Source organism: Leucoraja erinacea, chromosome 33 (assembly GCF_028641065.1).
Source record: "Leucoraja erinacea ecotype New England chromosome 33, Leri_hhj_1, whole genome shotgun sequence".
Lineage (NCBI taxonomy): Eukaryota > Metazoa > Chordata > Chondrichthyes > Rajiformes > Rajidae > Leucoraja > Leucoraja erinaceus.
The window spans coordinates 2097083-2119748 of NC_073409.1; the positions used below are offsets into that span (position 1 = coordinate 2097083).

General features: G+C 45.1%; 1 protein-coding gene across 3 annotated transcripts in view; it reads right to left on the reverse strand.

Moving 5' to 3' along the window:
* Positions 1-22666, reverse strand: part of fkbp16 (FKBP prolyl isomerase 16) — a 60982-nt gene that overhangs the window by 32603 nt on the left and 5713 nt on the right. For all 3 annotated transcript variants that reach the window (XM_055661034.1, XM_055661035.1, XM_055661033.1), the window contains one exon: positions 13060-13148. In XM_055661034.1, coding sequence (XP_055517009.1) covers positions 13060-13148 — 89 coding nt within the window. The remainder of the gene's footprint in view (positions 1-13059; positions 13149-22666) is intronic.

Below are 22666 nucleotides of genomic sequence, written 5' to 3' on the forward strand. Positions count from 1 at the left end.
GTTGGTATCTGTCATTGAGGAAGAGACTTCAGGATAATTGGGCAAAGTTAGCACAAGACTACGAAAGGGAACTTGAATTTTACAAATTAAGTTGAGGATGAAAACTAGGACAATTAGGACATAGAATCATTGAATTCCAAAGGGATGTTAATCTATAGAAAATAAGGGCATTAGTTCCTTGGAACCTGAATGATCATGTCTGATCATCCAAAGTCAGAGCCCTGTAACAACTCTCTCCCTGTATCCCTTGTTCCCCCTTGTCAACAAATTCTTTATTGAGCTTCCACAGGTGTGCAGTAGAGCATATACGCGGTCTGGTTCAGTAAATCGAACACCCAGGAATGAAGAAGGTCACAGGTACTGACCTCCCCACCATCGAAGGGATCTACAGAACACTGCCCAGTCCATCACAGGTACTGACCTCCCCACCATCGAAGGGATCTACAGGAGTCGCTGCCTCAAAAAGGCAGCCAGCATCATCAGGGACCCACACCACCCAGGTCACGCTCTCATTTCACCCCTACCATCGGGAAGAAGGTACAGGAGCTTGAAAACTGTAACGTCCAGGTTCAGGAGCAGCTAAGGGGTTGGACAGGCTAGATGCAGGAAGATTGACCCCGATGTTGGGGAAGTCCAGAACTAGGGGTCATAGTTTAAGGATAAGGGGGAAATCTTTTAGGCCCGAGATGAGAAAAACATTTTTTCACACAGAGAGTGGTGAATCTCTGGAATTTTCTGCCACAGAGGGTAGTTGAGGCCAGTTCATTGGCTATATTTAAGAGGGAGTTAGATGTGGCCCTTGTGGCTAAAGGGATCAGGGGGTATGGAGAGAAGGCAGGTACGGGATACTGAGTTGGATGATCAGCCATGATCGTATTGAATGGTGGTGCAGGCTCGAAGGGCCGAATGGCCTACTCCTGCACTTAATTTCTATGTTTCTATGCTTCCTCCCAACAACCGTTGAACATTACATCTCGAATGAAAGGCATCTGTTACAAATGAAAATCGCTGGGCAGAATAATGGACTTGCTGGATCAGCGAAAATTGTAATCAAATAGCAACTCCCCCTCATTGATCACAACAACCAGAAATTATATTCTGCATGAAAAGTTCATCTATTCTAGTTTGGTCTCTGTCCAGAGCACATGGCTTGTCAATTGTTGAGGAAAAACATGAATGTTGCTCTCTTGCAAAACCATGTTAGGTTCAATGTTGTTGCACCAGTCACTGGACTCGTTATTTTTTTTGAAGATAATTTGTGGAATGAGAACTGAGAAATCCGGGGGAGAAAAAATACACAGAGGCAAGTTTTAGCCAGAGTCGGGAGAAAAAAAAATCCAGGCACTCTAAACTTCAGTGAGATACCTACATGTAATTAATACTGGCCGAATACAAAGCCCTCACTCTGTACAGGGTTCTTACACACTAGCGTAGGAGGAGCTCAGCACAAAGTAAGTCACATTTGCAATTGCTTACCACAAAAAGGTCATTCATCGAGGCTTTGGTAATCGTACATATGAGCATGCTTATAACTGAATGATTACGGCACTGAGACTTTGTTTTTCTTTGTGCTGGCATTAACTTTACTGAGCACTATTTTTGTAAAGTGTTAACGTATTCAGAAGGAATTAACGGCCGTGGTTAAGGTCCATAGCAGTTTATCAGTTCCAAAGACTTGGTTTTATGTTTCCCCCCCCCCCCCCAGTGTGGATGCCATCGGCATAAGATCATCACTAATAAATCTGGAGATAGTCACAAAAAGCTGGAGTAACTCAGTGGGACAGGCAGCATCTCTGGAGAGAAGGAATGGGTGACGTTTTGGGTCGAGACCTTTCCTCACAGACCATTACTACAGGTGCTTGTCTGTACGGAGTTTGTACGTTTTCCCCGTGACCAGTGTTGATTTTCTTCGGGATCTTCAGTTTCCTCCCACACTCCGAAGGCGTACAGGTTTGTAGGTTAATTGGCTTTCGATAAATGTAAATTGTCCTCAGTGTAGGATAGTGTTAGTGTGCGGGAATCGCTGGTCAGTGCGGACTCGATGGGCCGAAGGGCCTGTTTCCGCGCTGTATCTCTAAACTAAACTAAAAAAACATGTTCAGGGAGTCAAAGTTGTTCATCTTCTCCCAATCCTCCTTGAATGAATGTTCATGTCTGCTCCACTGTCTGCCTCCAGCTATTGTTCCCAGGTTCTCTCATTGCATGTCCTTGCTGCCTCCAAACCCCTCATCGTATCTGCATTCAATCTCCATGCTTTCAATCCTACTTGCATAGAAGCAGAAAATAGGTGCAGGAGTAGGCCATTCGGCCCTTCGAGCCAGCGCCACCATTCAATGTGATCATGGCTGATCATCCAAAATCAGTACCGTTCCTGCTTTCTCCCCATATCCCTTGATTCCATTAGCCCGAAGAGCTATATCTAACTCTCTCTTGAAAACATCCAGTGATTGGCCTCCACTGCTGGGGCAGTCCCTGTGTGCGGCACGGTGGCGCAGCGGTAGAGTTGCTGCCTTAAAGCGCTTGTAGCGCCAGAGACCTGGGTTCGATCCCGACTACGGGTGCTGTCTGTACAGAATTTGTACATTCTCCCCGTGACTTGCGTGGGTTTTCTCCGAGATCTTCGGTTTCCTCCCACATTCCAAAGACGTATAGGTTTGTAGGTGAATTGCTTTGTATGTGTAAATTGTCCCTGTAGTGTGTAGGATAGAGTTAAGGTGCTGGGATCGCTGGTCAGCGAAGACTTGATGTGCCGAAGGGCCTGTTGTCACATTGTATCTCTAAACTAAACTAAACCCCTGCTTCTGATCCTGAGCCCAATGGCCACCATCCCCTTCACCCACACCATTGTCAACCCATTGTCACCAGACGGTCCTTATCCCACCTGACGCAAGGCCCAATCTTCCCTGAAGCCCTGCTTTGATCCACTCTTTCCCCATCATGATCCACGGACAAATTAGGTTTCACAAGATTAAGGATTTTGAATGGAATCGTTCATCGATTAAGAGGCAATGTAGGCAAGGGTGATGAAGTTTGATCCAAACATTGACCATATTGGGTGTAAGAGTTCCCACTCAAACCCAGCTCATGAGGGGAATAGAATGCCCAGAGTTGGGGAATCGAGAACCAGAGGACATAGGTTTAAGGTGGGGGGGGGGAGATTTAATAGGAACCCGAGGAGCAACTTTTTTTGCATAGAGGGTGGTGGAACGAGCTGCTGGAGGAGGTAGTTGAGGCAGGTAACATCACAATGTTTAAGAAACATTTAGACAGATTTTGCGGGATATGGGTGAAGTACAGGCAAGTGGGACTAGTGCAGATGGGGAATGTTGGTTGGTTGGTGAGGGCAAGTTGGGCCGAAGAGCCTGTTTCCATGCACCTTGTCTCTAAATGTCACAATTAGTTGCAGGGGATCCAGTTGGGTACTTTTGCAGCAGGCATTACATATTTAACACACCAAACAAGCATAAGATCCAACACTGAAAATTAATGTGGCTTTGTGTCCTAAATTGCTGGCCCTCCTTGCACTGACTGCTATATAATGGTTGATAAACATAGGGTCAAATTCAGTACTTTATACTAAAGGGTATGAGTAATGTGCCAACTTTCAATCAGGGGTGTAAAACACATTGATAACATCTGAAGTTCTCATGTTATGCTGCAATAAGAAAATAAAACAATGTGGAATCCATTAAACATGAGTCTTCAGTTAAAGCGATAGAGTTTCGATCTCATCACGTGGACAGAATTAATTGTAATTCTTTTCATTATCAAGATCCTGTTTTTCTTTACCTTTGTTTTAGTTTAGTTCGTAAAGTGCAAAGCTTTTTTATACATGCGTGCAATCCAGTCAACGCAAGGTCTCTGCGTGGTTACAATCGAGCTGTCCATAATGTACAGATACAGTATAAAGGGAATAACGTTTAATGCAAGGTAAAATCCTGTAATGTCCGATTAAAGATAGTCTGAGGGTCTCCAACCAAGTAGATAGGAGGTCAGGACCGCTCTCTAGGATTAAGGTGATAATAATTTAAGTTGAGAGGGGAAAGATTTAATAGGAACCTGAGCAACAGCTTTTTCATGCAGAGGGTGGTGGTGATGTGGAATGAGCTGCCAGAGGAGGTAGTTAAATAACAGCATTTAAAATATTTTTGGACGGATACATGAATCGGAAAGGCTTAGAGGGATATGGGGCAAATGCGGGCATGTGGGACGAGTGCAGATGGGACATGTTGGTCGGCATGGGCAAGTTGGGCCGAAGGGCCTGTTTCCTTGCGCTATGGCTCTATGACTCTAATTGTTGACCCAATAAGACTGTGCTCAAGGAAGATGCCAAACACTCTCTTTAGAAGAATTGCAACACAAGACCAATAATGGTGGCTGCTTCAATGATATTGGCGTCTCAAACACAACACACATATAGTAGTAGAAAAGAACTGCAGATGCTGGTTTAAATCGAAGATAGACACAAAATGCTGGAGCAACTCAGCGGGTCAGGGAGCATCTCTGGAGAGAAGGAATGGGTGACGTTTTGGGTCGAGACCCTTCTTCAGACTGTAGGTCTGATAAATAGAGTATGTCTGGCAAAGCCTCTCTGTTAAATATGAACTCATAATGCCTGAGGAAGATGGCCCCATCTCTTCACTTTGGTCTTCTGATTATAATCTACACGTCCCTGTTCTCTGACCTCTGGTAAATCACTAGATCATTGAATCGATCTACAACTCAAGCTGCCTCGGCAAGACCAGCAGCAATAATTAAGGAACAGTCTCACCCTGGCCACTCCCTCTTCTCCCCTCTCTCATAGGGCAAAAGGTACAGAAGTGTGAAAACGCACACCTCCAGATACAGAGGCAGTTTCTTCCCAGCTGTTATCAGGCAAATGAATCATCCTACCCACAACGAGAGAGGGGTCCTGAACTACTATCTACCTCATTGGTGACCCTGGGATTATCCTTGATTGGATTTTGCTGGCTTTACCTTGCACTAAACGTTATTCCCTCTTCATGTATCTATACCATATAACCATATAACCATATAACAATTACAGCACGGAAACAGGCCATCTCGGCCCTACAAGTCCGTGCCGAACAAATTTTTTTTTTCCCCTTTAGTCCCACCTGCCTGCACTCATACCATAACCCTCCATTCCCTTTTCATCCATATGCCTATCCAATTTATTTTTAAATGATACCAATGAACCTGCCTCCACCACTTCCACTGGAAGCTCATTCCACACCGCTACCACTCTCTGAGTAAAGAAGTTCCCCCTCATATTACCCCTAAACTTCTGTCCCTTAATTCTGAAGTCATGTCCTCTTGTTTGAATCTTCCCTATTCTCAAAGGGTGAATGTCTGGATTGTAATCATGTATTACTTTCCGCTGACTGGTTAGCACACAACAAAAGCTTTCCACAGTACCTCGCTTACACGTGACAATAAACTAAACTCAACTAGACTTGTGCCTGAAGGAAAGAGGGGCTCGGAGTCATACATAATCTCACAGAGATTTTTCAAATAAAACTTTAATTTTGCAATTAAATCTATTTGGAATACGTAATGTAATCCAGATGGAATCAGTAGAGTTTACACTGGTTTAGAATTTTCTAAGCCAATAAACAGAGTGATGTTTACATAGAGCTTTAAATGTAGTTCAAGATGGAACTGCAGATGCTGGAAAAATCGAAAGTAGACAAAAAATGCTGGAGAGACTCAGCGGGTGAGGCAGCATCTATGTTTCAAAAAAGGAGTGGGTGACGTTTCGGGTCGAGACCCTGAAGGGTCTCGACCCGAAACGTCGCCTACTCCTTTTTTTTTCTCCATAGGTGCTGCCTCACCCGCTGAGTCTCTCCAGCATGTTTTGTTTACTTTAAATGGAGTTCAGTCTTTCACAGTGAGTGTTCTGCCTATAATTTTCATTGCAAACTAGAGGCCAAGTTCAGATATCCCTCCCCCAATTCTTTTTTTGGTTTGAAAGGTTCACAGCCAACCCTGTGCTGGGTATTGGGACAAGAATTTAAAACACAACGCATAAGATTTCTACCCCTTGGAGTTTGCCACTTATCCCCAATGCCATTCTAAGTCTGGAGCAAATAGCTCAACCATGCCACGCTGATTATAGCAACACAGCTGGTCGATGCACCAAACCAGATGTGAGTGAGCAAGGCTAACAGTTCCTGGCTTTGCTGTTCTTGTATTAAGCTTAATGCATTATAGTTTAACATGTCGGGTCAACTTCATCCGTTCCAAAGTAGATAAATGCTGATGTAAGATCCAGGCAGCTCTTTAACCTTGAGATACAGACATATTTTATGCGGTTAATGACCTCAATAAATATATATACTACAGGGAAGGGAGTGTCAGGATTGGGCACTTGCTCCTGGTTTACCAAATGATAAGCTCAAGGTCACAGTGGGGCAGCGGTAGATCTGCTGCCTTACAGTGGCAGAAACCCCGGTTCGATCCTGCCTACGGGTGCTGCACCACTGTGTCTTGTGTTTGTAACTCAGTGGGACAGGCAACACCTCTTGAGAAAGAGGACAAGCGTTGTTTCGGGTCAGAAACCTTCAGACGGGCAACGTTTCTAGTCTCAACCCGGAATGTTGCCCATCCTTGTTCTCCAGTTCTCTTGTTTGTCCTTGTTCTCCTGACCCGCTGATGCTGTCTGACCCGCTGAGTTACTCCAGCACTCTGCGAAACGTTACCTATCCATGTTCTCCACAGATGCTGCCTGACCCGCTGAGTTACTCCAGCACTCTGTGAAACGTCACCTATCCATGTTCTCCACAGATGCTGCCTGACCCGCTGAGTTACTCCAGCGCTCTGTGTCTATATCTCTGGTATGAATCAGCATCTGCAGTTGTTTATTTCAACATTTACAAGGCATTTGGATAGGTACATGGATAGGAATGGTTTAGAAGGATATGGACCAAACGCAGGCAGGCAGGACTAGTGTAGATGGGTCCAGTGTGGGCAAGTTGGGCTGAAGAGCCAGTTGTCACGCTGTATGACTGTATGACTATAACCGTACAGAATGGAGACGAGCTCTGTTGGCCCGATTCAGAAGGCTTACAGTGTGCCTAGCTTTTACACTTCACAAAACCACACCGCCCTGGTCACAAACCAATAGTGAAGAGGAACCATCAATGCTGAAGCTAGTTTCTGCAATGCTCATGGAAGTACGAACTCCACTGCTTTTCACGGTATCACAGATTAACCTCACATTCAAAACCAACAATGGAGTCATAAGCTCCACTTATTTTTGGACCACCTATGTGGACACGTCTTCCAGAGATACTCTGCAGTAGAGATGATCTACACTTGTGTGAGCAAAGCGAAAGACAAGAACGTGCAGCAAGGAAGCCGAGAGACACAGATGAAATTCAGATCAACTGGGGCTAGGAACCTTGTACGATGCACAGTACAGTCACAGCCACACACAAGCAACTCCAATAACATTGAAACGTACCCAATAGTGAAAGGTGAACCAATAGTGAACATGGAGAGGATGTTTCCACTAGTGACAGAGTCTAGGACCAGAGGCCAGTCTCAGAATAATAGGGCCTACCTTTAGGAAGGAAATGAAGAGGAATTTCTTTAGTCAGAGGATGGTGAATCATTACATTTGCCACAGGATATTTTTAAGGCGGGGATGAACAGATTTTTGATTAGTTACAGGTGTCAGAGGTTATGGGGAAAAGGCAGATGAATGGGGTTGAGAGAGAAAGATAGATCAGCCATGATTGAATGGCAGTGTTGATTTGATGGCCCGAATGGCCTAATTCTGTTCCTATCACTTATGAGCTTATGAAACTGAGCAATACCTGTTGACACAATGGTCAGCAGTCATGAACCATTATTCAACAGGGCAAGCAGTAAGATAGTCACAAAGTGCTGGAGTAACTCAGAGAGTCAGGCAGCATCTGTGGAGAACATGGATAGGTGACGTTTCACAGAGTGCTGGAGTAACTCAGCGGGTCAGGCAGCATCTCTGGAGAAAAAGGATGGGTGACATTTCTGGTCAGGACCCTTCTTCAGGCTGGAGTCTTGTCCCTCCACTCTGAAGAAGAGTCTTTCGCCAAAATGTCACCTAGGAAAGGAATAGGTGACGCTTTGGGTCGAGACCCTTCCTCAGACCGAGAGTCAGGAGAAAGGGTGAGGAAGGGTCTCGACCTGAAACGTCACCCATTCCTTTTCTCCAGAGATGCTGCCTGGCCCGCTGAGTTACCCCAGCTTTTTGTGTCTATCTAGTCAGAGTTATTGAGCTGCACAAGCATGGAAAGAGGGTCTTCGGCCCACCATGTCCACACCAACCTAGTTGGCATACTGGCTTGGTCCCATTTGCCTGCATTTAGCCCATGTCCCTCTACGCCCTCACACCAAGTCAGACGTATTCAATAAAACTGCAAAACAGGCTGCAGGGTAAGACTGGACACTGGACATGTGTCCTCCCATTACAAGCACCTGCCTTTGTACATTCTCTTATCACATTTTCAAAACATCCCACAGCATTTTAAACGGAACGAATGACATTTTTATTGAATTATTGCCATTCCCATTATAAGAATAGCAGTCAATTAAAATCAATAAAGCTTAAAAATAATGAGTATGATTCCACTTAAGTCTAAAAGCAGCCTGGGGAACAATTCTCCTGTTGTTCCTTCGTTAATGTGCTCAATTGTTACAGATCTTTATTATGGAAGAGTATTTCCACTGTGACAGATGTTGGTTGGTCAGTAAAATGTGGTCTCAGTCAAGTAAGATTTTACTGAGTATCCTCCATATTTTATGAAACATTATTTAGAAAAAAGAGCTATGTTGTTAAATGGAACCACGGCAAATGGATCACAAGGTTATCTGTGGAATCAGATTGTCCATCTTGTTGAATGGTCTTGCAGATCTGAATTCAATGTGTGGACCATCGAGTCCCCGCTGACCATTGATCACTGCTCACACTAGCTGTAGGTTACCCCACGTTTGCATCCACTCCCTACACTCTAGAGGCAATTTACTGAGGCCATTAACTTACAAGCTCAAAGGTCTTTGGGATGTGGGAGGAAACCGGAGCACCCAGAGAAAACCCATGCAGTCACAGGGAGAATGTGCAAACTCAGCACAGACAGTACCCAAGGTCAGGATCGAACCGGGGTCTCTGGTCCAACCAGCTGTGCCACTGTGCCACCCATTAAATGGGAGGTGGATGGTGAGATACTGGCAGCTGTCCAGAAGATCCTCAGTTGGTCAAATGTTTTACATCTGAACCATTAGCAAAGATACATTGTCAAAAACTAATTTTCACGGAAACCAATTAGCCTACAAACCCGCACATCTTTGGAATGTGGGAGGAAACCGGAGAACCCGGAGAAAACCCACGCATTCACAGGGATGCTGCCTGTCCTGCTGAGTTACAGCATTCTGTGTCTATCCTAGGTATAAACCAGCATTTGCAGTTCCTTCCTACACAATAAGGTGCAAAATGGTCTCCCCTTCTGCTTTTAATGTCCTACTGATAATAAATCATTCTTTAGCTCAGCATTAGCCAATTGCTAGCAGTTCCACTGTTGAGATTGGACAACCGAAACCAAAAACTATTGAATTCACATTTTTACTGGAAATAGTAAAATGAGATAATTATTACTTGTTTCTTTTCAGTTGTCTGTTCTGTAGAAAGACTCATTTATTTGTTCTTCAGTGCTGGCCCAGGTTCAAGTCTTAACACATTCAACCAAGGCAAGGTTTACATTTAGCTTTGAAGGAATGTTTTGTGGGTCAGCAGTAGTTGGCTGTATATCTTCCTCTGAAGTACAACCTTTATTTAAGCACCGTTTAAAATTTCATTGCATGAAATGGATGTAACTGAGGGTGTAATGATCACAGGTTATCGAACCAACATGTAGAAATAATGTACCAGGGGTCTGAAAGGTTCCAAAGGATCACACTCATTCAGCGGGAATGTTAAAAGTCAAAGTCAAAGTCAATTTTATTTTATGCAGTGAAATGAATTTGCCAGCAGCGATACACTCAAAAAGAACACACACCACACAATAAGATTCAACACAAACATCCACCACAGCATTCTTCAATGTGGAGGAAGGCAACAACGTTCAGTCAGTCCTCTAACTCTACTCAAGTTGAATCTTACCCACAAATTTAGTTTAGTTTATTGTCTCATATACTGAGGTACAGTGAAAAGCTTTTGTTGCGTGCTATAACCAGTCAGTAGTAAGACAATGGTTACACAGAAAAGCTGGAGAAACTCAGCGGGTGCAGCAGCATCTATGGAGCGAAGGAAATAGGCAACGTTTCGGGCCGAAACCATACAAATTCCCTCACAAGACAATACATGATTACAATCGAGCCATCCACAGAGTACAAATGCATGATAAAGGGAATAACATGAATAACATCTAGTGCAAGGTAAAGGTCATAAGAAAATAGTAGAATTAGGCCATTCGGCCCATCAGGTCTCCCTCCTAACCCCATTCACCTGCTTTCTCCCCATACCTTCTGACACCTGTACTAATCAAGAATCTATGCCTTAAAGTCAGATCAAAGATAGTCCAAGGGTCTCCAATGAGGCAGAGAGCACCTCAGGACTGCTCTCTAGTTATTGGTAGGATGGTTCAGTTGCCTGATAACAACTGGGAAGAAGATGTCCCTGAATCTGGAGGAGTGCGTTCAGAACAATCTGAATCAAATGTATTAAACTTAAATCAAATTCCCTCACAAGATGTTGGCAGTATTGCTAAGGTCAACATTCTTTAATCCATCACTTGACATATGGATACATTCATTGAGTGATACAGTGTGGAAACAGGCCCTTCGGCCCAACTCGCCCACACTGGTCAACAATGTCCCAGCTACACTAGTCCCACTTGCCTGCGCTTGGTCCATCTCCCTCCAAACCTGTCCTATCCATAGAGCACTATTTTGAACAAACCATGTGGTAAAGTTGTGCTTGCTACAAGAAGCACACAAGCACCAGGCATCGACCCCACATTAAATCATTTCTACATTGGTTATTTTCAGGAGAGGTTGCAGGAGATGGTTCTCACATTTACTTGCTCTCCTTCATCTTTTTGGATGCTGTCTGTACGGTTTCCACGTTCTCCCCGTGACCGCATGGGTTTTCTACGAGATCTTCGGCTTCCTCCCACACTCCAAAGACGTGCAGGTACATAGGTCGATTGGCTTGTTGTATGTGTAAACTGTTCCTAATGTGTGTAGGGTGGAGTTAATGTGCGGGGATTGCTGCAACATGACCCCTCAACATCTATACATCAGAAGTTGATGATGCCTTTGAATGCTGTGGGGGGGGGGAGGTTTATCTTGTTGGAGATGACCATTGCTTGTACTTGAGTAATGCTGAATTTACTTGCCACTTATCAGCCTTTGGATGAGTAACACCCTGGTCTTCCAGCATGCAGGCAGGGACAGCCTCACTATGTAATGACGTGCAAACAGAACTGAACACTGTGAGCATCACGAACATTCCTGCTTCCAACATTGTGATAGTAGGAAGGTCATTTGATGAAGCAGCTGAAAATACTTGGAAAAGGATTGGATTCTGTGAAGATGGACACAGAGTGCTGGAGTAACTCAGCGGGTCAGGCAGCATCTCTGGAGGGAAAGGACGGGTGATGTTTCGGGTTGGGGCCTTAGATTCTGTGCAATTGCTTAGTCAAGAGGAACCAAAGGAGTGGTGGTGAGCGAGGTGGGATTGGGGGTGTAGAAGATCGTGCTCGGGTTTGAAGACCCCTGACCGATGGCCCGATCACCACCAGTTCTGTGTTATCCCCCTCGGGCAATTGGCCCTACGGAGGGGCAAATAAACCTAGAAGCTGCAATGCTTTGAGATGTGGGAGGAAACCGGAGCACCCGGAGGGGTGGCATAGAGGTGGAGTCACTGCCTCACAGCGCCAGAGACCCAGGTTCAATCCTGACTACGGATGCTGTTTGTACAGAGTTTGTACGTTCTCCCCGTGACCACATGGGTTTGCTCCGGGTGCTCCGGTTTCCTTCCACACTCCAAAGACACGTGGGTTTGTAGGTTAATTGGCTTCTGTAAATAGTAAATTGTCCCTTGTGCGTAGGATAATGTTGGAGTACGGGGTGATTGCTGGTCGGCGCGGACTCGGTGGGCCGAAGGGCCTGTTTCCACGTTGCTGTATCTCTAAACTCCAATGAATACACCCCAATGCAATCCAATCTCTCCACAAATGGACTCATCGTTATGAACCTTCTGGCTCAGGCATTGCCTCAGCCTCAACACAAAACTGGGAGATCTTGTACGGCAACAAGCAGAGGGAATCCAAAGAACAGGTCACAAAATGACAACTGCAAAAACACAAGTAATCAATTTGGAACCCCCTTTGTATATAAGATTAGCTCCTGCCCACTCATCTAATCTACAGTATCTCTACATTAGACAATGAATTGCAAATGAGTTCCTTGTAATGTGTGCAAGATATCTCACCAACAAGCAACAGGAATGCTGAACAACCAGAAGATACATTTGCAGCTTCCCCTTTGGAGAATGACTTTAATATTAATATTTATTAAATATTAATAAATTAAATATTTCCCAACAGTATTAGCAAAACTTTCTGCATTAGATAATTTTCATCACGTTGAAAATCCAGTGGTGACCAGAACAAGGTACGACTCTTTGGGCGACTACTTGCGATCCAACAGACTTCACCCCGTGACGTGTTGCCAGGGTGTCGCTGTATGGTCCTGAGTCTCCTCAGTCACCCAAAGAGTCGTAGCATCTTTCTGGTCGCCGCTGAATTTTTAACGTTGAAACTTTTCGCCGACCTGCAATGACCACTGACGGGTGCCGGCAGTCGCCGAAAAAGTTGCGTAAGTGGGACAGACCCGTAAGTTTCTCAAAGCTTCAAGACTTAATGAAAACCGTACGGCCAGATCTGAGACATATTGCATTTAATTGGCCAGAGACTTTATCTTTGTTCACGATTTCATTTCACGATGTAACATTTTGATGTCAAGAAACTTAGTTCCTCATTTGCTCTCAGAACAAGGTTCGATAAAGGGTGGCCTTACCTCCCAACGTGACCGTAGGCATATTGTCCATCGGAAATTACAAGAGCAATCTCATCCAGTTGCATTGAGAACGCACAGTATTCAAGCAGCTGCAGCCAACGTGAAAATATCAATGCATTACTTGATGAAACAGGTTACAATCAATTCCAAGCGTACAATATTATTGATTATAATTAGAACATTATAATTTGCTTTTGAATGTCAAAATATTCCTTAAATAATGAATGCAGGTTTGGCGTACTTTCCAGACAATGATAGATGGATGTGATCTATTGTCTGTGACCTGCCCGCCCCCAATTCTTGCTCAATGCCAAATGAAGAATGATCACATACGTTCTCCATTTGGATGCATCTGTTTTCCGCGACTCTGTGTTGGCCCCAGACAACAAACGTGTCCCCCCCCACCCCCAATTTGAACCACAGCAACTCATTCACTTACCTTTACAGTTCTATCCAGAGATGCTGCCTGTCCCGCTGAGTTACTCCTGCATTTTGTGCCTATCTTCAATTTAAGCCAGCATCTGCAGTTCCTTCCTACACACACCTTTACAGATTGGGCTGAACTTCACAAATCCTTGCCCTCAAGCCTTTGCTTCAACTCTGAAGCAAGTTGACACTGAAGTTTTCTATCTCACCCTTCCACTTTTGAAATGTAACCTGGCTTCCTAAGTCTCTAACACCATTGTTCAGCCCACATCTCCCGAGTCATAGTGAAAGAGCATGAAAACAGGCCCTATGGGACCTAGTCCCATTTCCACACATTTTGTCAATATCCCTGTAAACCTTTCTTACCCATGAAACTTGTCCAAATATCTTTTGAATGACAGAGGAAGGATCCTGAACTGATACACCACTTATCCGTGTCTTCCAGAGATGCTAGATTCATAACGCTGGAGTAACTCGGCAGGGCAGGCAGCATTTCTGGAGAGGAATGGGTGACGTTTCGGGGTGAAACCCTTCTTCCTCACACCCCCTTCTCTCTGCCCATCAATAGTCATCATGCCCCCTCCTCTCTGATCCTCTCTTCCAGAGATGCTGCCTGACTCAGTGAGTTACCCCGGCACTTTCTGTTCCCTATAAGATTCCAGCTTCTGCAGTAAGAACACAACCTATTCTTTCTCTTTCCCACAATCTAGGGCTGTTTGTTTAGCTTTCACCTTCCTTTCCCTGGGTCCTCTGGATTCCTACCACACTACAAAGACGTACGTACAGGTTTGTAGGTTAATTGGCTTCGGTTTATAAAAGAAGTAAATTGTCCTAGTGCGTGTAGGATAATACTAGTGTACGGGGATTACGGGTTGGCACAGATTCGGTGGGCTGAAGGGCCTGTTTCCACGCTGTATCCCTAAACTAAACTAAACTAAACTAGTGCAAAAATATTAAAGTACAATAACAGAATGTGTAAGAAGGAACTGCAGATGCTGGTTTACACCGAAGATAGACACAAAATGCTGGCGCAACTCAGCGGGACAGGCAGCACCTCTGGAGAGAAGGAATGGGTGTCTTTTCGGGTCGAAATCCTTCTTCAGAAGTCTGAAGAAGGGTCTTAACCCGAGACGTGACCCAATCCTTCTAACCTTCTATCCAGAGATGCTGCCTGGCCCGCTGAGTTACTCCAGCATTTTGTGTCTATCTACAATAACAGAAGAACTGAATGAGGTAGATATGCAACTAAGAGGTTGCTTCAGTAATAAAATCATACGGTATTCTGTGTCTTGGTGTCTTGGTGTCGTTTGAGTTAAAGTTGTTGACAGCCGCACAGCAAGATCTCTCCCAATCCTCTACAGCTTGGGACACTAGATCCTTCCTGCCCAGTTTTGGATAACGTCCCTACCCACGATGATGAATAAAATGATATCTTCTTCCAGGGCCAAGCCAATAATGAAAAGGTACAGTGCATTTGAAAATCTTCCAAAAAGAACACATTGTTCAAAACCACTATTGATATAGGATGAAGAACTGAAATTCAATTCCGTCTTTCATCTGCTAAAACATTTGTTACAACGAATGAAGTGTAAAGGATTCCATGGTGATGCAACGAGAATTGGATAAGATCCCCCTGTGCTGAAACCAATCCAAAATATGCAAAGACCCACTGAGATTCTGTGACTGGAAAGTTGCAAATTTGAAATACGTGTATCAGAGTCATGGACTCGTACAGTGTGGAAACAGGCCCTTCAGCCCAACTTGCCCACACCAAACTACTTGCCCCATCTGCACTAGTCCCACCTGCATTGTTTGGCCAATATCCCTCCAAACCTGCCCTATCCATGTACCTGTCCAAATGTTTCTTAAATAGGTGACAACAACCTCCTCCGGCAGCTCGTTCCATACACCCACCGCCCTTTGTGCGAAAAATGTTTGTATTAAATCTTTCCCCCCTCACCTTAAACCAATGTCCTCTGGTTCTTGAGTTGCGTACTTCGGGCAAAACACTCTGTGCATTCACCCTATCTCTGTGCATTCACCCTATCTAATCCTCTCACGATCTTGTACATCGCTATAAGATAACCCCTCATCCTCCTGTGCTCCAGGGAATAGAGTCCCAGCCTGCCTCAACCTCTCCCTGTAGATCAGACCCTCGAGTCCGGGCAACATCCTCGTTATCAGGCATTATGTTGCTGCTTCTCTAATGTTTATACCAAGCCAATTAGCCTACAAACCTGCACGTCTTTGGAGTGTGGGAGGAAACCAGTGCACCCGGAGAAAACCCACGCGGTCACAAAGAGAACATACAAACGCTGTACAGACAACACTGATGGTCAGGATCGAACCCGGGTCTCTGGCGCTGTAAAGCAGCAACTCTACCGCTGCGCCACTGTGCCGGATAAACGTAGCCAGCAGTGGTGACCGTACCAGAGCAGTTCCAACCCCAAATTTCAGATGTTTGGACCTTTTGTCCTGTCATGCAATGTATATGTGGGTGGTCATAGTAAACAGAAGCCAGGCTTGATAAATGACTAAACCATGTCCCTCAGGGTAAGGCACATGTGAAACCTGTTAAGAACTATTTGTGTTTCTGAATGTTCCTGTCAAAAAGTATTAAAGTCATTAAAACCGCAAATAAATTTTAAATTTTGAATTTACATTCTTCAACGTTATGCACTTAAAATCAATTTTAAACTATTAAAAGCATTTACGCTAATTTAATTAATTGGGGAGCATAGATTACTTTGTATTTGTCTAGGTTACTCACACTAAAGTCCAACCCATTGAGGTATGTGGATAAATTCCTTTTAGAGCACAGTTAGTGAATGGCAGGTAGACACAAAACACTGGAGTTTAACTCAGCGGGACAGGCAGCATCTCTGGAGAGAAGGAATGGGCAACGTTTCGGGTCGAGACACATCTTCAGACTGAGAGTCAGGGGAGATGGAGTCTAGGGATATGGAAGGGTAGGGTGTGAAAATGACAAATCAAAGCATATGATGATCAGGAAATGTAGCATGATTCATTGTTAGCCGAGGAGAAAGTGACAATGCGGCATACAGTCAGTAATATTCAATCAGGAGGACAGTAGAACTAGTTGGAGAACCAGGATGGGGAAGGGACGGGGAAAGAGGGAAAGTAAGAGTCACCTGAAGGAAGAGAAATCAATATTCATACTGTTTTTAAGAAGGAACTGCAGATGCTGGAGAATCGAAGGTACACAAAAAAGCTGGAGAAACTCAGCGGGTGCAGCAGCATCTATGGAGCGAAGGAAATAGGCAACGTTTCGGGCCGAAACGTTGCCTATTTCCTTCGCTCCATAGATGCTGCTGCACCCGCTGAGTTTCTCCAGCTTTTTTGTGTACCTTCAATATTCATACTGCTGGGTTGCAATCTAAAGAAGGATTTCCCCATCACTTGGTCACTGTGGCACTGTGCAGACCATCACATAAACCAACCTCCCTTCCTTGGACTCCATCTACCCCACACGCTGCCTCAGCAAGGCCAGCAGCATCATCAAGGACGAGTCGCACCCTGGCCACTCCCTCTTCTCTCCTCTCCCATCAGGCAAAAGGTACAGAACTGTGCAAACACACATCCCATTCAGGGACAGATTCTTCCCAGCTGTTATCAGGCAACAGAACCATCCTCTCACCAACTAGAGAGAGGTACTGAGCTACTATCTACTTCATTGGAGACCCTCAGGATATCTTTACTCACCATTTCTTGGACTTTATCTTGCAGTTTAGTTTAGAGATACAGCATGCAAACAGGCCCTTCGGCCCACCGAGTCCACACCGCCCAGAGATCCCCATACACTAACACTATCATACACACACACACGAGGGACAATTTTACATTAATACCAAGCCAATTAACCTACAAACCTGTACGTCTTTGGAGTGTGGGAGGAAAACGTAGACCCCTGAGAAGATCCACGCAGGTCACGGGGAGAACGTACAAACTCCATGCAGACAGCACCCGTAGTCGGGATCAAACCCGGGTCTCTGGCGCTGTGAGGCAGTAGCTCTACTGGTATGCCACCGTGCCGCACAGACTATTCCCTTTATCATGTATCTTTGCACTGTGGGTGGCTCGATTGTAATCATGCATAGTCTTTCTGTTGACTGGTTAACACGCAACAAATGGTTTTCACTTCCGCTCGGTACACGTGACAATAAACTAGACTAAATCTATGACTCTATGACTGCAGAAAAAATAACATAAAACTCCCATAATATCATCGATATCATTCCAAAACCTATCCTCATTTAGCAGAGCATATGGCACGGTGGAGCTGCGGTAGAGTTGCTGCTTTGTAGCACTTACAGCACCAGAGACCCCGGGTTTGATCCTGACTACGGGTGCTGCCTGCGCGGAGTTTGCACGTTCTCCCCGTGACCTGCGTGGGTTTTCTCCGAGATCTTCGGTTTCCTTCCACACTCCAAAGACGTACAGGTTTGTAGGTTAATTTGCTTGGTATAAGTGTAAACCGCAGATGCTGGAGAATCGAAGGTTACACAAAAAAGCTGGAGAAACTCAGCAGGTGCGCAGCAGCTCTATGGAGCGAAGGGCTTAGGCAACTTTCGGGTTTCTCTTTCGTAAGCCCGAAACTAAAACGCCAAAAAAAGCTATTTCTCCATAGATGCTGCAGTGACAGGTTGCACCCGCTCAGGAAAAGCATTTGATGCTTGTCAAATTGATTATTTGATGTTGGTTATAAATGTAAATTGTACCTAGTGGATTGCCAACATCTTAGTGGCATTTTGCTGGTTTTGCGCGGACCCAAACGCAAAAATTCTCTTGATGATAGGGGCTATATCTCCCAGATGTAACGCTAAACAGTGCAGTGAAAAATACAATCCAAAAAAAGATTTTTGGACGTTAGATTGATTCCGTCCACAGGCTTGACTATCCTGGCTCAGGAGAAAGGAATGGGTGACATTTTTGTCCGATTTGGGTATCGGTATGTTATTTAAAAACAAAAAATTTAGATATGTCACCTTGCCAACATCTCTGGATTCATTTAGTGCTTTTGAATCCAAAAATGACTTTCTCATTTATGACATGGACTCAAGTTGACAAGTTTTAAAATATGCATTGAATAGTGCAGTAGTCCACCTGTTCAATCTGTGCGGCCAATGTGTTTCCATGCCTGGTTTAATGGATTCCCCTCCAAATGCTTGCTGTATCCAGTGAACTCTGATAGAAGGAATGGGTGACATTTCTGGCCAGGCTTTTGCACTGGGTAGTGATTACTTCAATCATTCGCAGAAGTTGAGAGAAACGTCAAGATATCCTGACTTAGTTAAGGTGGAAAGTCTTGACTTTTACCATCAAGACTCGCTGCTCTTGTGGAAGACCATCCCTGTCATGACTTTCCCCGTTAGACATGGACCTGATGGTTGACTCTTTTAAAAGATGAGCATGGATAGACAGAGTCTACCTGTTCAAGCTTTTCCCTTTGCCAAGAGGATGTGTGAGTGAGGACATGACTTCAGATGTAAGGGACTGAAGTTTAGGGGTAATATGAGGGGGACCTTCTTTACGCAGAGAGTGGTGGCGGTGTGGAATGAGCTCCAAGTGGAAGTGGTGGAGGCAGGTTCATTGGTATCATTTAAAAATAAATTGGATAGGCATATGGATGAGAAGGGAATGGAGGGTTATGGTATGAGTGCAGGCAGGTGGGACTAAGGGGAAAAAAAAACTTGTTCGGCATGGACTTGTAGGGCCGAGACTCGATGCTTCTTTGTGGAAGTAATTGCTGTCAGCTCGCTATCCCCCCGTGACCATGGGTTTTCTCTGGGTACTCCGGTTTCCCCCCACACTACAAAGACGTGCAGGTTTGCAGGGTAAATGGTTTGGTAAAATTGTAAAACTTATCCCTAGTGTGTAGGATAGTGTCGGTGTGTGGGGAGCGCTGGTCGGTGCGGACTCAGTGGGCAGAAGGGCCCGTTTCCACGCTGTATCTCGAAACTAACCTATCAAGTTATCTACCAAGAATGAAGACTGGTGCACACAGTGTTCTATCTGGGTCAAGGTAGAACATCTCATGTTTTCATAAGATGTGTAAAACAACCTTGTCTTTCTACTCGAACCGGCTTTCTTCATGACTAAGAGTTTTACTACATTGAGGTTTGCGATGCCTGTAGTTTGGTAGTTGTTGCTGCTCATTAAGGCAATTAACAGGGTAGCCTGGTGATACAGCCTGTAGTGTTACTGATGGTAGAGTGGAGTTACTGCCACACAGCCCCATTGATCGGATTCAATGCTGACCACCAGTGCTGTGTCTGTGGAGTTTGCATGTTCTCCCTGTAACTGTGCAGATGTCCCTGGCTGCTGCAGTTTTCTCCCACATTGCAGAGATCTGCAGATTGATTGTTTGATCGGCCACTGTAAGTTGCACCTAGTCTCTCGGTGAATGGTGGAATCTAGGGGGACAATCTGAGTTTCCTCCGGGTGCTCCGGTTTTCTCCCATGTCCCAACGATATGTGGGTTAATTGACCTCTGTAAACAGTCCCTAGTGTGTGGGATAGAACCAGTGTATGAGTGATGTGTAGGAAGGAACTGCAGATGCTGGTTTAAACCGAAGATAGATAACTCAGCGGGACAGGCAGCATCTCTAGAGAGAAGGAATGTTTCCCGGGACTTTCCCACTCCGCACATATTAGGGACAATTTACAGAAGCCGATTAATCTACAAACCTGCACGTCTTCCAGGCGTGGGAGCAAACCGGAGTACCCGGAGAAACGTCACGCAATCACGGGGAGAACGTGCAAACCCCAAACAGACAGCACCTAAGGTCAGGATCGAACCCGTGCTGCCCTAAAAGTTGCATGTTGTGCGTGATGTCTGTGCTATGACTATTCAGATATAGGACTGTTGATAAAACTATGAAGTATGCATGAGATAAAAGGGATTCAAGAAATCCTTTGAAAGAATGTTTTGAGCATATTTTTCTTTCATGATTTTCAACGTGCCTGGCCAGCTGCCCATTGCTCTTGGCTTCTTGTTTCATGGCGTTAGAATGACGTCCCACTGTCTAAGGAGCACGAGAACAAAGATGCTAGGAGCTGGGCTGATATAAAAATCAAAGTGCTTGTTAAACGTGGCCTTGGCAGAGGAAGATGAAAGAACCAGCGTGGCAAAGAGAGGGAGCTTGTTGATCTCGCCCCGCTTGGCTTTGCACGAGATGTATGGAATCTGTGCCCAGGGAGTGCCAATGAATGTGTGTTATGGCAGCAGTGTGGAAGTACTGCAGGCCCTTGGTCAGAGGGGTCAGTGAGGCCGAGTTGTTTGAAGGTTTCCTGTGGCTGTGACCAACAACAGTTCCAGCAAAACAAAGGAGTTGCTGAGTACATCTCCCTCCAGTTTCACAGAACACCTCAAGTAGAGTTACACGTTTAGAGATTACAGCACGGAAACAGGCCCTTCGGCCCACCGAGACCGCGCCGACCAGTGATCCTCGCACACTTACACTATCCTACACACACTAGGGACAATTTACACGTACACCAAGCCAATTAACCTACAAACCTGTACGTCTTTGGAGTAGGGGAGGAAAACGAAGATCTCGGAGAAAACCCACGCAGGTCACGGGGAGAACGTACAAACTCCATGCAGACAGCACCCGTAGTCGGGATCGAGCCCGGGTCTCCGGCGCTGCAAGTGCTATAAGGCAGCAACTCTATCGCTGGGCCACCGTGACCGTCCAACAAGTGCTTGAGTAACTGAGTGGGCCAGGCATCTTCTCTGGGGAACATGGATAGAGTTGTGGACATGGAGGAATCATAGTCTGTGACTCTGTGCATGTTGTGCAGGGACGGATGACATTTTGGGTCGGTACCCGTCTTTAGACTGATGTTTATTTAGGCATGTGTAGGACTTTTGATACTTAGTTCAGAGATACAGAATGGAAACAGGAACCACTGATTCCGTGCCGAACAACAATCACACCAGGGACAATTTATCGAAGCCAATTCATCTACAAACCTGAACGCCTTTGGAATGTGGGAGGAAACCGGGGCACCTGGATAAAACCCACGCAGGTCACTAGGAAAACGCGCAAACTCCGTACAGACAGCACCCATAGTCAGGATCGAACCCGGGCCTCTGGCACTGCATCATTAGTTTTGACTGGCATCTCAGAGCAGCATTAAAATATTTGAGGAATGCTACAAGTGCTATTTTTGGGGTAAAATATTTAGCAGGATTCTTCCTGCTTTTCATTTGAATGCAAAAAAAATTCCACAGGGCGAGCATTCATAGAATATCCTGTGTCAGCATCAGCAGAAACAAACTGGTCATTTACATTACTGCAGTTTCTTCCAGAGTGTTTCTATTGTCCCAAACAGAACAATGTCATTTGTACTAGCAACGGCACAACAGAATATGTAACCATAGTACCCTGTAAAAATCAAATACTTTTGTAAAATTCTGTGACCGGCACCGTTAGGGCGGCATGGTGGCACTGCGGTAGAGTTGCTGCCTCACAGCGCCAGAGACCTGCCATCAATCCTCACTACGGGACCTGTCTGTACTGAGTTTATACGTTCTCCCCGTGACCTGCGTGGGTTTTCTCCAGATGCTCCGGTTTCCTCCCACACTCCAAAGACGTGCAGGTTTGTGGGTTAATTGGCTTCTGTAAATTGTAAATTGTCCCGAATGTTCAATGATTCAGTAGTTCTTTTATTGCCACGTGTACTAAAGGCACAGTGAAATAAATGTTCTTGCATGAAGATTAGTGTGATTCATGCCATACATAAAGACAATAGTATGTAGGATAGTGCAGGAAATGGAGGGATATGGATCATATACAGACAGATGAGATCAGTTTGACGGCATCTGGTTCGGCACAGACATTGTGGGCCGAAGGGCCTGTTTCTGTACTGTTCTATGCTCTCTGTGATGAGGTGGGGCAGGTATGGTTTGACTGGAGTAAACATAGAACATAGAAATTAGGTGCAGGAGTAGGCCATTCGGCCCTTCGAGCCTGCACCGCCATTCAATATGATCATGGCTGATCATCCAACTCAGTATCCCGTACCTGCCTTCTCTCCATACCCTCTGATCCCCTTAGCCACAAGGGCCACATCTAACTCCCTCTTAAATATAGCCAATGAACTGGCCTCAACTACCCTCTGTGGCAGAGAGTTCCAGAGATTCACCACTCTCTGT